This window comes from Hemitrygon akajei, chromosome 15, assembly GCF_048418815.1.
Source record: "Hemitrygon akajei chromosome 15, sHemAka1.3, whole genome shotgun sequence".
Classification (NCBI taxonomy): domain Eukaryota; kingdom Metazoa; phylum Chordata; class Chondrichthyes; order Myliobatiformes; family Dasyatidae; genus Hemitrygon; species Hemitrygon akajei.
In genome coordinates, this window is record NC_133138.1 from 57,921,018 (window position 1) to 57,937,444 (window position 16,427).

The window sequence follows — 16,427 nt, forward strand, 5'->3', positions numbered from 1 at the left end:
TGAAACGTTGATAGCACTTTTCCCTATAGATGCTGCATTCCACCAGCATTCTGTGTGCGTTACTAAAATTAGCTGTTGTTTTAACTTGCTTGTGATTCATGCTCAATTACTTACTGTCCACTTGGAAGTTTTATTTTATGTCAATTGTTCTGATTACGTACTTATTTTTAATTCTTACTTACGCAGATTTTGGCAATGACTACCTTTAGGGATTTCATCCAAATCCCCATGACTTCAACAGAAACTGTAAGAACATTTCTAATCTCAGTAGGAAAAGTGTTCTATTTCCAGAACTTGTCCTTTGTCAGCTTTGAAATGGAAAGAGGCTTCATTCATCTTTTGGAGAGAAAATGGTACCAAAAGAGCGACTACTGGCTGTCCCAAAGTCGAGTTCCCGAAGATGCTTGGTTTACCCACATTTCCAGCTCAGACAGGGCCCAACTCTGAATCTGGAGCTGAAACATCAATTGGGGTAGTGGAATCACAGAACTGGTGAAAGATTGTAGCATGGAAGGAAACTGATTTCCCATCAAGTCCATACTGGCTATATAGAAGAATTACTCAGCTAGTGTCACTCCTTAGTCATCTTCCCAAAATAAGATGAAGCTATGGTGTTCAACAAAGGTGGCAATTGGCTTCACAAGGGAAGCCCTGACTAACGAAGTAGCTGAAATGCAGAAAGGTAGGCACAGTACTGCTTTGATGATGCAAGTTCTGTTCCTGGCAGGTTATTGCTTACCTTTTACTGAGAGACTCTACAGGCTGGCAACTCCCAGTCTCCACACAGCTAACAGAAGCAATCTGCCACTTGGTTCCAACTCAGCACCTATGGTTGGAACCACAGCTACTGTGCATGGCCCCTTGTTCACTCTCTGAACCAGCTAGCCTCAATCACTTGCTCCTAGTCTTCAGTTACCTTGATACTTGTGTTAAGTGTCTGTTCTCTTTTGTTTTGTGGCCCCTCGTTGTGTGTTATTTGGCACTTATTAGTAAAATGTCATTTTGGCTAAATATTTCTGCTGCTCTGCTTTTGGGTCAAGGCTCCACTACATTTCCTGACAGGATGAGTGAATCAACAGATAACCAAACAGAGTACACTCACCTAAAGGAAGTCGTCCATCAACAGTAGCACATAATCCCAAAGCAGCAGAAAACCACCGACCACTCGCCACTCTCAGTCAACTCTCTGTCTTGATGCAGCGACCTCTCATCAGTCAACCTCCCCACTTGGAGCCCAAATGCTTCAATGGACCCCTAACCCAATACCGTAACCTCCTACGCCAGTGTAGCTTCCACTTTGAGATCCAGCAATTTCTGTATTCCAAGGTTTGGGCCAAGACTGCCTTTGTTATCTTTCTCCTGACTGGGCCACCATTAACTAGGATAATAAAAGCACCATTGGCAATAAATGTGAGGGATTCACCGGTGAGTAGAAGGGGGCAGCAGATCAGGTACTTCGCCTGCATCAAGGCTCGTACTCAATGCTGGATCACTCCGTGGAATTCAGTGCCTTACACTGAAGTGCAGCTGAAAAGCCCATTATGAATGGCCTCTCAGAGTGCTTCAGAGATGAGTTGTCCACCCAGGAGATACTCACCAACTCACTCTAGTCCTTCAAATTGACAACTGTCTTTTGGAATGACCCTCCAACGAGAACACCAGTACTGTTCCCAGAACAATTTCAGGTTGCATGACCCTCATCATAAATGCATCTGGAGCCCATGCAGGTAGGTACAGCTCCTTAATCCCCCAAGATCATGAGCATCGATGGAGAAAAACTCATTTACTTACTGCGGAGCCACAGATCACCCATGCATCAAGTGCCCACTGTGTCCAGGAAAACGCCACCACTGGTAAAATCAAGGGGCTTCTAACTGGTAAGTTCCCCCTGGCTTCTCATTCCAGCACAATAGCCTGACTCACCCCCTGTTCTCCCCCACACCCCAGTGGCTCTATGCGCACAGGAGGGTCTGGCGGACTCTGCACAGCAGGCAACTTTCTGAACTGAACTCTATGGGCAGCTTGGACTCCTTACTAAGTTTATCTCACCATTTCTGTATCATGGCTATTGACGGATGACCCTTGGGATCTGGGATGGTTAGAGTGTGCACATGGCCTAAGCTCATGAACTTTGGAGGGCATCGTGAGTCCATCCAATTCCTCCCCATCAACTTGCCCAACACTCTACTCATCTCTCCACTCATGACACTCAGTTCACCTGGTCATCCGGTTCACTGCGGAGTTGGGGACCCACCTGTCTGCAACTTCAACTAACTTCACCCAGTAAATCCATGGAGGTAGCTCTCAACCTCCCCAAACTCCCACAGGAATGTGATGACTTTGCCATTGCCTTAAGTCAATTGGAAGCCAGACCACCCGACTGTGTGATCAACCTTCTCCCGGGCAAGACACCTGCTTGCAGTTGTCTGTTCTCTTTCTCCCCTCTTGAGACCCAAATCCTGAATGGCTACATTGCCAATGACTAGAGCACAGTTTCATTTGACCACCCCAGTCCTCCTAGATGCTGCAAGATCCTACTTTGTCAAAAAGAAGAAAGAGGGTTTTCGAACCTGTATCAACTACTATGAAACCAATATATTTACCATTGTGAACCACTAGTCTCTCCCCTGGAAGGATAGCACATTCAAAAAACCTTCTGCAGAGCCCAGATCGTCACCAAATTGGATCTATGAGAGCATAACCCGTTCTGCATTAATCAGGGAGATCAGTGGAAGACGGTCTTCATAACACTTATTGGCCTCTACAAATACTTGTCTTTCAGTTATTTTCCAAACCTTCATAAATGAGATCTTCTGAGACATACTACATCAGTATGTGTTTGTCTACCTTGACAACATCCTCATATTCTCCAAGGACTCCCAGGACCATGTTTGTCATGGCCAATCAATCCTTTATTGTCTCTTCAAGAATCAGCTGCTGGGTTATGTCCTTTCACCTCAAGGCTTAACCAAGGACCCAATGAAAGTGCACATTGTCGTTGAATGGCTCCAACCGTGCTCACTCAAACAGACACATCATTTGTTAGGCTTCTCCAAATTTTTCCAACTGCTTTATCAGGAACTACAGCCAAATCACCCCTTTCCTTATGTCCCTCGCCAAGTCACCTACCTCACAGGTGACCTGGTCTGCTGCAGCAGACCACACTTTTGAGAAGCTCAAGAGACACTTCACCATTGCTCCCCTTCTCCACCATGCGAACCCTTCTAGACCTTTTATGCTAGAGGTGGACACATCTGCCATGGGCACCCGGGCCATCCTCTCCCAGTGAGGACTTGACAGGAAGACACACCCTTTTTACCTTCTTCTCAAGCAAGTTCAACTCTACATAGCACTGTAATGGAGTAGAAGATAGGGGGCTTCTCGCCATTCAGTGGTCCTTGGAGAAATGGAAACATTGGCTGATGGGACAGATCGATCCTTTCTATACCTTGACTGGCTACCAGAACCTCATATCCATTCACTAGACCCACCAACTTGACCCACGTCAGGCTCGCAGGGTCGTCTTCTTCAAGCAATTCAACTTCAGCATCTCCTACTGACCCAGCACCAAGAACATTAAGATCGATGTGCTGTCATGACAGTTTAAACCAGCTAAAAATAGACATGGACCCTCAGTCCATATTCCACCCTCACATATCCTCGCTCTGATCATCTGGGATCTGTCAGGCCCTACAGCACAAGCCTGCTCCCACTGGCACACCTTACAACACACACATACTCTAACGGGCCCACTCCTCTTCCCTCTCTGATGGAGTCTGATATACATCAGTTCATCACTGCCGGCCCTAGTGTTCTGCTTTTGGGTCAAACCTCCAATATATTTCCTGACATTTTCTACCCCTCTGCTTATTCTTTATGGTCTTTATTTAAAGTCTTCTAATCAATAGCTCCCCTTCACCAAACATTAACACTGCACATCTCAGGCCTGCATTAGGGAGGTTTCTAAAATTACTTGCTCAAGCTTCCCCATTGTGAAGATATTCTCGTACTGAACTCATGCTGTTACATCAATCTCCTCCAAAGACATCAGGCTTTTAGCGTCTGTGTGCCAAGGACATGTATCCTTCAGGCACTTTTCAGCACCAGCATGCCCACATCTGACCTCTTTGCAAGCACTCTTTGACCTCGATCGTTTTGCTACACCTTCCATTCAAACACTGGCCACACTAATAAAAAGCTGAATGAGCTTTGGTTATCTCGCAGAATGCTCTTTAAAATCTAATTACCAAGATCACCTATGATGGGAGACATGCTGACAACTGCAAGGACTCAGAAGCAATTAACAGGGAACAGAGCAGTGAAACTTCAGCATGGTCTAACACAGAGAAACCTGATGGAGCTGATTTGCAAACTCCACAGTTAAAGTTGGTGCTGCTTATGGAACTTCCACGAGAAGCGATCGGAAGTGCTATTTAGTTAGCAAAATCAATTGGTACAACCTTTACCCTTTATCTGAACACCTTCCTACTTGTGGTAAGTGTATTAACACAGCAGATCAGTCAATCATCAGGAAATAGATTAATGAAGATTGTTGTCCAAGGGAGTTAAGCTCCTACATCATGTAATGGACATTAGCTTTAAATATTAATATGTATATCAGAACGGTTGCAGAAGTGTGGCTGCAGCAGACGTCAGATTTCAGTGAAGAAGTTGCTATGGAAGTGCAGGAATTTCACACATCATTCAAGGTCAAACTTGTTCATCTTTTGTTACAACAGTTTCTGCAGCCTTCGGTATATATAAATAAATTTCAATGCACGTTTAGCTTCTTAAGGGTACGGGCTCTGCAACCCAATCACTATTGCACACTGATTAATATAACAATGTCTTACTCCACTAATAGGGCATGTGACATAACTCACAGTTTAAGCACATGCTAATTGCTCATCATGTCACATTGGAACCAAAGCTGCACATAAAAGGCTATTTTTAGCCTTTTTAAACCTGATGCTATTGGGGATAAAATTTGATTTCTAATGAAAAAGAAATTTGAAGAGTGCAAATTATTCTGCCAATCTATATTACCTTTTTCATTTTGATATTTCTACACTGAACTACTTACTAAATAATCACCAAACACCTTAAAAATATTGAGGTCCTTCCACCCTGCATCATATGCATTTCCATCCAAATTATGCAAAGAAATACTGATATCCCTGATTAAATTTTATTTCATTCTTTGTGTCTCTGGGTAATGCAATGAAAATTCTAATAATGTTTGATAATAAGTCATCTACTTAGCACCTATAATATCAATAACTGTGCACTAAGTAATCATTTATGATAGAATAAGTCTGTTACCAAATGAAAGGTCTCAATTCGTGCGATCCTTGAGGCCTTGAGGCACGCAGATGTGAGACATTAAGAAGTGTGAAATGACAAGATAACTTGTATTTTTCTTGGAGACGAGTGAGACTGGTTTAGTTGATAATGTAAAATTCATTAAGAAATAATTAGTTTTAGAATTGTAGCTGAATGGAATGCATTGATTAGAAAAGAAGCACGGGCTTTCTTGATTATATATGCGTGAGTAGTGAACAAGCTCAGCGGAGTTCTCTTCAGTCCAGAATCATGATCCATGCCAACGACCTCTGAAATTCTCCAGAGCAGTCATTGGAAATTGGAATTAACAAGCAAAAGGGCATGAGATTTGTTCTTTCATCAACCGTTCTACTCTGTGCTTTCGACTTACTCTTTAGTATATCTAATATACTGTATATCTTTCTTATCTCTTATTATACTTTAAATAAATACCCTATAGCAACATTTAAGTGTTCTTTCTCCTTCCTTGAACTGTCATCAAAACCTGCTTATTTCCCATTACAAGCTTTGAGCAAGTAATTAACTCATTTCCCCTGCCTTCCTGATAATCTGAAACTATGACACAGCTTGGGTAAGCTGCCTATTGTAGAAGTCTGGTCTGCTTCGTGTCAAGGGAATGGTTCATGTTTTAAGTGAAACTTTATTGTTAAAGGACAGTGTAGTGTAGAGTGGGTAATTTTGAAGAGGACCTTTGTCTTTCATACATTGATTACTGGGTAGATCTGTTTCAAGGACCGAGTCAAAGATGGCTTGAAGCTCAGTCTCTGAACATACACAAGCATGAAAGCCATTTGCATAGTTCAGTTCACTTACTGATGTACAGGTGACCTTGGTTCTAGAGTGCAGGTGCAGCAGGCTGTACAATTTCCAATTAGTTCAGTAAGTTTGCTCCATTCCCATTGAAGACGATGAGAATGTGAGAAGTAAAATATCGGGATTAATGTGATTGGGTGGTTGGAAATCAGCATGGACTCTGAGGCAAGAAGTCTCTTTCTATGCTGTATCTCTTTTACAGGTGAGGCTCAACAATGCAGTAAGGACGATTAAGAAAGGTGTTGGGGAAATGGAACAGCCTTGTAAATACTTACGTTAAAATGCATCAAGTCCTTGAGGCTCTAAACTATATATTAAACCAATGAATGAAAATTAACACCAGAAGCAAAGGATTACTTCATTCCTTAAACTGTATGTGCCATTTGTCAGGCTGAAGCTTATTTTGTGTTGCAGACTTTAAATAAATAGCTTTGTTGCAGAACAATTACACTGTGCCTTCTTCTGTAATAATCACTTGTCAGGCATATATGTTACAAATATAATTGAGAGCAGTTTAAACAGATGAAGTTAATAGTGGCAGCTAAGTTTGTTTACCTTGTCCCGTATTTGTTGTCGTACTTTTTCCCGTTCAGCTTCCATTCTAATATGCTTTTGCTTACGTTCATCTTCTTGTTGACGAAGGGCCTCTTGTCTCTCTTCTTCCTTCTTCTGTGCATCTGGGTCTTTCTCCTCATCACCCCCCAACATCTTCCCCATGTCTTTGGTGGCCCCTGTATGAAACAATCATGAAGATTGCCAAGAATAAGATATTACACTTGAGACACGACAAACTTGACATCACATAAACTCTTGATGTGGGTGTACAGATGAATTAGGCCTCACCTAACAATGCAAAATTTACACTGTTGAAAAGGTTTGTGTCAGAGATGAATAATGACCAAGTAAACCACCTTGTCACAGCTGTCCAAGGGTCTAGGTCCAGCAAAACAGCAGTTCCTAAAGGGTTATGGTTTGACCTACTGTAAGCCAGTGCTTTGGAAGGAAGAATGCAAAAATTGTTTACTATGATAAAGTGGCTGAATTATCAACTGTGTCTTCTTGATGATTTTGTAGTGAATGAAAATATTTTTACTATGGATTGAGGGCTTCCTTCCACAGATAGCAGTTCTATAATGGATGACAGCCGCTTCCCTTCCTTTGCTAGAAAATTAGGATGACATTTGCTAGGTATCCAGGGCTAGGACAGAGATAGGTGAAGTTGTATGTTTATTGTGGGCCAATCAGTCTTGGTAATGTCTGCATTCACATCCAAATTAGGTTATGGTACATATTTTTATTGTCACAAAGGAATGTCCATTCTTCAAGTTCAAGTTTATTGCCATCTGGCTGTACATATATACAAACAAATGAAACAATGTTCTCTCAGAGCATGGTGCACCCAATATATATATCACACATAGCACCTAAAACAAAATATTACGACAACTAAGATAATAAAATTTAATTCAAAATACACGTGAAATGTGCAGCACCAATAAACAGTAGAGTAGACAACTCACTGTCCAAGTGATGAGACCCCGGTGGTAAAAGGGTATTCATTAGTCTCACAGCCTGGTGAAAAAAGCTGATACCCAGTCTTGCAAACCTAGTTCTGATGCTCCTGTACCTCATTCCTGATGGTAATGGGCCAAAGAGTTTGGGGGATGGGTGGTTGGAATCCATAACAATGTTTCATGTCCTTTCTATAATACACTCCTGGCAAATGTCAAAAATAGTGGGAAGGAAGACCCCAGTGAGCCACCCGACGGTTTTTACTATCCTCTGTAGGATCTTGCAGTCAGATGCCTTGTAGCTTCCCTACCACACAATGATGCAACCTGACAGGATACGCTCCATGGTGTCCTGTACAACATTATTAAAATGGGGGCAGGGAACTTTGCACACCTTGATCTCAGAAAGTGTAGACATTGTAGTGCCTTCTTGACTTATGAGGTGGTGGTGTAAGTCCAGGTTAGATTGTCCATTATGTGCATACCATGGATATATGCTTTTCGCTCCCTACGGCAGAACCACTGACGTGCAATGGAGAGTGTTGACCTATGCCTTCCTGAAGTCCACCGTCATCTCTTTCATCTTGTCTATGATGAGCCTCAGGTTGTTATTTTCATACCTCCTCTCTGTATGCCGCCTTCTCATCATTGCTGATGAGGCCAGCTGCTGCAGTATCATCTGCAAACTCTATGATGTGCTTTGAGCTGAATCTGGTAGTGTCCTGTGAGTCAGCAGCACGAACAGCAAAGGGCTGACCACATGACCCTGGAGGGCACCTGTGCTCAGCGTGATGGAGCTGGAGATATTGTTGCCAACCCAGACTAACTGGGGTCTTTCTGTCAAAAAGTCCAAGATCCAGTTACAGAGGGGTCTTGAATCTGATCAAGGAGAATTTACCCACCAGCCTCTGAGGAATGAAGGTGTTAAACACTAAGCTGAAGTTGATTAATGACATCCTGGCTTATAGGGCAGCATTTTCTATATGGGAACAGATGGAATGGAGGGCCGAGGCTGTGGCATCATCAGTGGACCGGTTTGAGTGGTAGACCAATTGGAAAGGGTTCAATATTGTTGGAAGGTGGAATTTTATATGATCCATTACCAGCCACTCAAACCATTTAACAATCTTTGAGGTCTGTGCCACTGGGCAATAATCATTCAGGCCAGTTACCATTGCTGTCATGGGTACTGGAATGATGGTGGCTGCTTGAAGTCTGCGGAGACATTGGACTGTTACAAAGAGATGTTAAAGATGTCCGTTATGATTTCTGCTAGCTGAGCCGTACTATCCCTCAACTCCTGACCAGCTTTGTTGGCCACCCCCTGGCTTTGCTTGGATTTACCCTGGCTAGTACCCTCTTCCCCTCAGCTGTGACTAGACAGGGTGCCTGTTCCTCAGGGGGAGAGAGGCCTTTCCTTGGTGTCACATCATTCATTGCATCAAATAATGCACAGAGGGCATTCAGCCTATCAGGAAGAGAGACATCAGCTGGCTGAGTGGTGCTGCAGCAACAACCTTGCACTCAACGTCAGTAAGAGCAAAGAACTGATTGTGGACTTCGGAAAGAGTAGAACATGGGAAAACACACCAGTTTGGTATGGGGGTTGGGGCTACTGCACAGGATCAAAGTAAGCTGCAGAGAGTTGTAAAATTAGGCAGCACCTTCATAGGTACATATCCAGGACAACTTCAAGGAATGGTGCCTCAGAAAGTTGGTGTCCATCATTAAGGACCCCTACCACTGAAGACATGCCATTTTCACATTGTTACCAGCAGGAAGGAAGTACAGAAGCCTGAAGGCACACACACACATATTCAGGAACAACTTCTTCCCCTCTGCCATCTGATTCCTAAATGGACATTGAACCCATGAACAATACCTCACTATTTTTGAATTTCCTATTTTTTGCTCTACTTATTTAATTTAACTATTTTATATACATGCATATTTACTTAATGCAATTCAGTGTTTTCTCTCTATTATCATGTATTGCATGGTACTGCTGAAACAAAGTTAAAAAAAATTCACAACAAATTCTCAGAGAACAGGTACATCTCATTATCAAACTGCAGTAAGCTGAGGATTTATTTGTAACAACGCTGCTTAAAAATATTTTAAAATGAAAAAAAATGCAGCATAGAATTACTTTAATTTTGTAGCCAAGAAGTCTATGATTAGGTCTACATGCACTGGAAAGCTGATATTCAGTAATAGCTGCCAGAAGTGTGTGTTGCTATTATTGTATTGCACTGAGAGAATTAAATGGCATTTAAACTCAATGCCACTGCACTGTATCAATAGTATTGATCTGTGCCACCTCCTGAGCTTCAGAACTGTAACAACGTGAGCTCTGGTACCCAAAGTTACTTTTACAATGCAGCTGAGTATTTACAAGGCATAATCTAACTGTGTCTTTGTACTGCATTTATGTTTGAGTAGTGCAATTAATTTGCTTGGAAATTGGTTGCATTGTTGGTATTGTTTCCAGTTCTATTTGCTCCCAATGCTGTACAAGGAGTATAAAGGATCCTTGTCCTCGTTTTTGAATTATTGTAACCTAACCTTCTTGTCACAACTTTTGTAGCCTCCTTCAAGAAGAACCTTCTCTATGTATTTGCCAGTCTTCTAGCACAAGAAGATTGTAGGTCAATCTCATTATTCTATTTTGGCGTTACTTTAGAATTTCAATAATCATTTTTGAGTAAGCATTCAAATACCAGGTTCTTTCATGTTGTCCTGGATTATTCCGTTTCATTGATTACCCTCATTCCAATTCCATTTACCTTCACCAGGTCCAGAACACTGATCTTTCCAGTTGAAATGGTCCTCAAGCTAAGCACTGCCCATAGAACTATTCAGAAAATATTGGATGGATGGCAAAACCCTACTCATAACTTTGCTGTTAGCTATGAAGACAATTCAATCCTTCTGCATGTCCCCATAAAATAAACAACTAAAACTGAAAAAGTATGAAAAAATTGAAAAATGTAAACTCATCTAAAACATCTAAGTGATTAAACACTATCTACAGACAAATAGTTAAAATGTATCTTACTTTGAAACACACACACAATGCTGGAGGAACGCTTTTTGTGTGTCCTTGGATTTCCAGCAACTGCAGATTTTCTCGTATTTGTAACTTACTTCACTTTCTTTCAGTTTTGTAGCTTTGCAACCCTCATTCAGATGAACTGGGTTGTGAATTCGGAACTTGGTCTTGCAGGGTATAGTAGCTGGGAGAAATGTACATAATTCACAACACTGACATTGAGTTGGGGTTTCGGTTTAAGAAGTTGGTCTGGTATGGTGACGTTGTTACGTAAGGATCTTTAGCACGATTTTGGTTTTAGGTTTTGGAGTTCAATAAAATGTATTATCAGTTTCATTAAACATGAACTGCCTCACTTTGTTTTATTTGCCAAAACCTACAGTCTAGTGTAGTCTAAGTTCCTGAAGCAAGCTCCCCGGTATTAATCTTAAGGAATCTCAGTAAGGTCCTCCACCTCTTTTAGATTCCATGTAGAGTGCAGTGTTGGGATCCAACTATGAGATACCTAACTAGTAACTTTGCTTATTCCATTACTCATCAAAATCCAATACTAATGGACAGTAAATTTAAAAATGAAAAATGTCACAAAAGAAAAAAATGAAAATAATAGTGTAACTTACTTTTGATTATATAGCTTTGCACTGAATTTTCTTAGATTTTGGGTGGGATGATTTTCATGATATTTCCATAATATCTTCCATGTTCATCTTTGTGTTTTTAATAGGTTGATTATAAATGCCAACTAGTGTTGGGTACAGCCTGCATTCCCAATTCAGTGATGTTGCAATGATTAGATATAAATCTTCAAATATATTTCATTCACCATGTCATTTCATGCCGATTATTTTTGAGTTTACCGCAGAACTTGGTAGCATTGGTGCTGCTAATTAAAATTTAAATGTACTACAAAACAAATTTACAAGACAGCACAGTTAAATTCACAGTTACATTGGGAGAAAATAATAAAAAAGTAGCTTTAAACCTGTTCTACCATTTCCAGTGCGATCGCTCTCTTTGACGACTATTCTTTGGAAAGCAACTTAAAGTAATTTTGTGGTTGTTTTATGTCACCATCTCAGTGGGATCATCATTTCCAGCAGGCTAGTGCTTAAGTAAAACTGCAGTAAAGTATTATATTTGTTAGTAATGATAGGGAAGGGACTGGAGGCTAGTGGGAGGTGGAATGAGCGATTAACTGCTTCTCTTCTCATCCCCAGTGACACAAAGCTCTGCTGTTAATGGCAAAGGGAGAGGAAGAGATAGGAAAGTTGTCTATTTTTTGAGTAAATTTGATTAAATGGAGCAATAAATAGATCAGATTAGTAACCTGTGTGTGTCTTTCTAACAGTAGTTCTGTTTCTAGGAAGATTCTTTTGCAATTTATAGCAGAGATATATGAAAACACATTAATAATGCAGGTACCTTTCAGCAAGGGATTTAGCAGATGGTGCTATTTTGTTTTTGGCTTTAACTGTTCAAACATATTCATTTTAAACTCAGAAGCTGTAATGTTATTAGTACAAGTTAAATAAGGTTGACCGAGACTTTGTCAAAATTTGCTGTTAACTCTCATTGTTTCAATTGTTTTTTAGACACCATTTTCAGTAAGTGTTGGCATTGTCACTGCACACAGTGTTTAAAATCTCACTGAATACTGCATTTCCAACATTTTCGATTTGCATTTCAAGTTTCTACAATTTTCTCCTCATAGTCCAACCATCATGCCAAGTATCAATTTAGTGGATGTCAGTTACTTTGATTCAAAGTCAACTATATCCTCTTATGAATGAAGAAAACAAAATCAATTAGATTATGCCAACGATATGCACAAAAAAATCAACTTACTTCTTATCTCAGGCCACTTGTAATAAAGGGCAACATACTTTTCCAGGCAATGCGGAATGTTTCATGCTCTATACTTTTGACTTTTCAATATTAACTCCAGTTGAAGCAAGTGAGAATTAGTGATATTGTACACATACATGATTTAACAATCTATATTGGAACCTTTTAAAAGGCAAGTAGAGTTTTGAATGAATAAATATCCATTCCATATTACAGAAAAAAACTAACAAAATTTGAGTGACATATATAATTTATTTAAAGTGGAATGTGCATAGTAGTTAGTTCTTCTCCAAGCTATAGTGCTTCTGGGGGCTTATCTTATGTCACATTCTTGACCTTTGGTAAACAGCATTTTGTTTGATCTTCTTCAGGGTTATATACATGAGCACTCATCAACCTTGAAGAGAATATATTTACTTCCTAAAGGTCAGAATGCAGCTTTCACATTTTTGCATGCTAACATATAACACTGAAAACTAGTATTATTTATAAAACCCTTCAGACTGACATGACATTTACTTTCTTTGTATTGGAAGGGTCATTATTTATCTAAGCAATAGCTTAGATAATGTGGTGATGGAGATCTCCAACTCCATTATGAAGCTTAGCATGAGATTCAGAATGGAATTAGTTATCATCCTCTTTGGTCTGTGGAAAATAAGGGAGTCAGTCAAAAAAAAGGTGTAATATTCTTGCCATCGACTGCCTATTGTGATTTTAGAGTAGGCAAGATGACCGGCAATCTCTATTTCTTTTTTGAAATATGACTTGTTAGACGTTCATGCTCAAGTCCCTGGAATATGCAGAGTTCAGGATCAATTTTGGGATTCCCCTGAATGCAGTGTACATGTAGAAACACCCCTGTTAAAATATACACAGATGAATCCAGCCGGTATTCTAAATGATCAACCAGAACCAATAAAAATCCTCTCCTTTGCCCTACAAATTACAGTCCTTGAATTAATTATCTGATATTCTCTTCCCATTGAAATAATCATCCTAACTGTCCATGCTAGAAATTCACCACCATCCATCTGTCATATTAAATCAATCCTCTGATCATTATGTATAACCTGTGCAAGTGGATGGAAGTGGCCCCATCATTCTGATTGTAGGATTACTTTCCACTCATTCCTTCCTCTCTATGATTCATGACAACTTACTTTCTTGAGTAACATACACAAAATGATGGAGGAACTCAACAGGTCAGGCAAATGAATAAGCAGTCAATGTTTTTTGGCCAAGACCATTCACTAAGACTGAAAAAGAAAGGGGAAGAATCCCAAATTACTGCTGAGATGTTGCTGACTGTTGAGTTCCTCCAACTTTTTATATGTGTCACTCTGGATTTCCAGCATCTGTGGAATCTCTTGCTTTTATACCTCACTACCATTTTTTGTGCTTTCACTAGTAATACGACCAGTAATTCATTATCCCAACATTGAACATATCTTTATCTTTGCCTCCGTCTGCTTTCCGCAGGGATCGCACCCTCTGTGATTCCCTTGTCCATCTCCCTCCAGGCACTTCTCCCTGCCAGCAGTCTAAGTGCTACACCTGCTCATACACTTCCTCCTTCACCTCCACTCAGGGCCCCAAGCAGTCCTTCCAGGTGAGGCAACACTTCACCTGTAAATCTGCAGGTGATATCTATTGTGTCCGATTCTCCTGATGCAGCCTACTCTGCATTGATGAGACCTGTTGTAAATTGCAGGACCGCTTCATCGGGCACCTCCGCACAAGTGGGACTTCCCAGTGGCCAAACATTCCAATTCCCATTCCCATTCCAACATGTCCGTCCATGGCCTTCTCTTGTGTCAAGATGAGGCCCTCAGAGTGGAGGAGCAACACTAATTATATTCCTTCTGGGTACCTTCTAACCTGATGGCATGAATATTGATTTCTCCTTCAAGTAAACAAGCTCCCCCCCCAACCCACTTCCTCTATTTCCCACTTGGACCTTTTACTTCTTTTCACCTGTGTATTACTTTCCCCTGCATCCCCTACTCCTTCCCTTTCTCCAATGGTCTATCTTCTGTCCTATCAGATTCCTTTTTCTCCGGCCCTTGACCTTTCCCACCCACTTGGTTTCACCTTTCACCTTCTAGCTATCCTCTTTCTCCTTTTCCCATCTTTTTATTCAGGCATCCTCGCCTATCCTTCTCAGTCCTGATGAAGGGTCTCAGCCCGTAATGTCAACCATCCATTTCCATAGATGCTGCCTGACCTGCTGAGTTGTTCTAGCACTTTTCTGTTTGTTGCTTTGGATTTCCAGCATCTCCAGACATTCTCGTGCTGAATACTTTGTATTGGTTTAATCTTAACACGTTTTCACATTTGACATTTAACAAGTAACATCCAGAGTCAGAGAAAAATTCTCTGTTTAAAAAAACGACAAATATATTTTGAGGCACTCGGTATGGATGAAATAATTCACACTTGCATCTGGGCTCAGCTGCATTAAGCTGATCCAAAACCTGAGAAAGCATTAACCTTTGTAGTAGGTGTGACTCAGACTATTTTGCTGGGAAAATGGGAGTTGCAACAAAAAAGGAATAGGGATAATAAATTGTTCGGATCTGTCCTTTTTATGACTTATTTGTTAAGCCAAGTCATTTGTTTTTCCCAAGGGCATGCATTATCTGTGAAAATCTGAAATCTAACAAGCTAAGCTATAGCCATACCACAGTGACCCAAGCCTGCTCTCTCATTTATTTCCCTTTCATTATTCCCTGCATGGTGTATGTTTTTCTGTTTCAGTTTATCTATTTGCCTTTACCCAGATGTTCTTAAGCCATCCCGTATAACCCATCCATGGAATCACCTTGGGGACACTACAATATTCTCACCGAACAATGAGCTAATTTTCTCCTGATTTTGAAACTTCAGCATCTCTGCCTCCTCACTACACATTTGTGGATATATTGTTGCCTATGAAACAATCTGATTAACCTCAGGCCAGATTGGTTTCATTCGTAGGAACAGCTTGCCATATATATAGATTCGCTTACTGGATCTCCAGTTGTTCTTAAACTGGAAACATTAACCTCATTTGTTTTTCTTTCCCAATGTACTAATGATTATAATGAATATTTAAGTGGAGTTTCATGATGGACAAGGGGATATTGAGCTAATTGAAACATTTGGCGGCACTGTGTAGTTTAATTAATTCGTTGGCTTTATAATACAAATGGGAGCCAATTTTCATCTCCCAACCCTCCTACTTGTCATGGTGAATAGGCATTAGCAGGATGAAGATTAGAATAAAATGCTGCTGTTTTTCTGAATGTGCTTTAGTTTAAGTGGCCAACCTGCCTATCTATGATTCAGTTTTGATCTAGACATCCTTTCTATTCCATCAAGGTCAACAGAAGAAAACAACTTGTTTTAATGGTACTTAAAGTACCATTACTTTATGGAAGATTTGCGAGATTTTAACTTTCCTAATATTGATGGGTATCTCCTTAGTGCAAGGGATATAGATGGAGTGGAGTTTGTTAGGTGTGTTCAGGAAGGTTTCGTGATGCAACATGTACATAAGCCAACTAGAGGAGAGGCTGTACTTGATCTGGTATTGGGAAATGAACCTGGTCAGGTGTCAGATCTCTCAGTGGGAGAGCATTTTGGAGATAGTAACCACAACTCTATCTCTTCACCAAAGTGCTGGAGAGGGATGGGAGCAGACAATTTGGGGAAACATTTAATAGGGGTAGGAGAAAATAAGATGCTATTAGGCAGGAACTTGGGAGCATAAATTGGGAGCATGTGTTCTCAGTGAAATGCACGGCAGAAATGTGGCAAATGTTCAGGGAACATTTGCATGGAGTTCTGCATAGGTAAGTTCCATTGAGGCAGGGAAAGGA

The 16,427-nt window shown here is 40.7% G+C and overlaps 1 protein-coding gene across 4 annotated transcripts in view; it reads right to left on the bottom strand.

Annotated features, from left to right (window-relative positions):
• Window positions 1-16,427, bottom strand: part of LOC140739378 (complexin-2) — a 240,586-nt gene that overhangs the window by 13,379 nt on the left and 210,780 nt on the right. For all 4 annotated transcript variants that reach the window (XM_073067630.1, XM_073067632.1, XM_073067631.1 and 1 more), the window contains exon 3: window positions 6,712-6,887. In XM_073067630.1, the coding sequence (XP_072923731.1) occupies window positions 6,712-6,887 (176 nt within the window). The remainder of the gene's footprint in view (window positions 1-6,711; window positions 6,888-16,427) is intronic.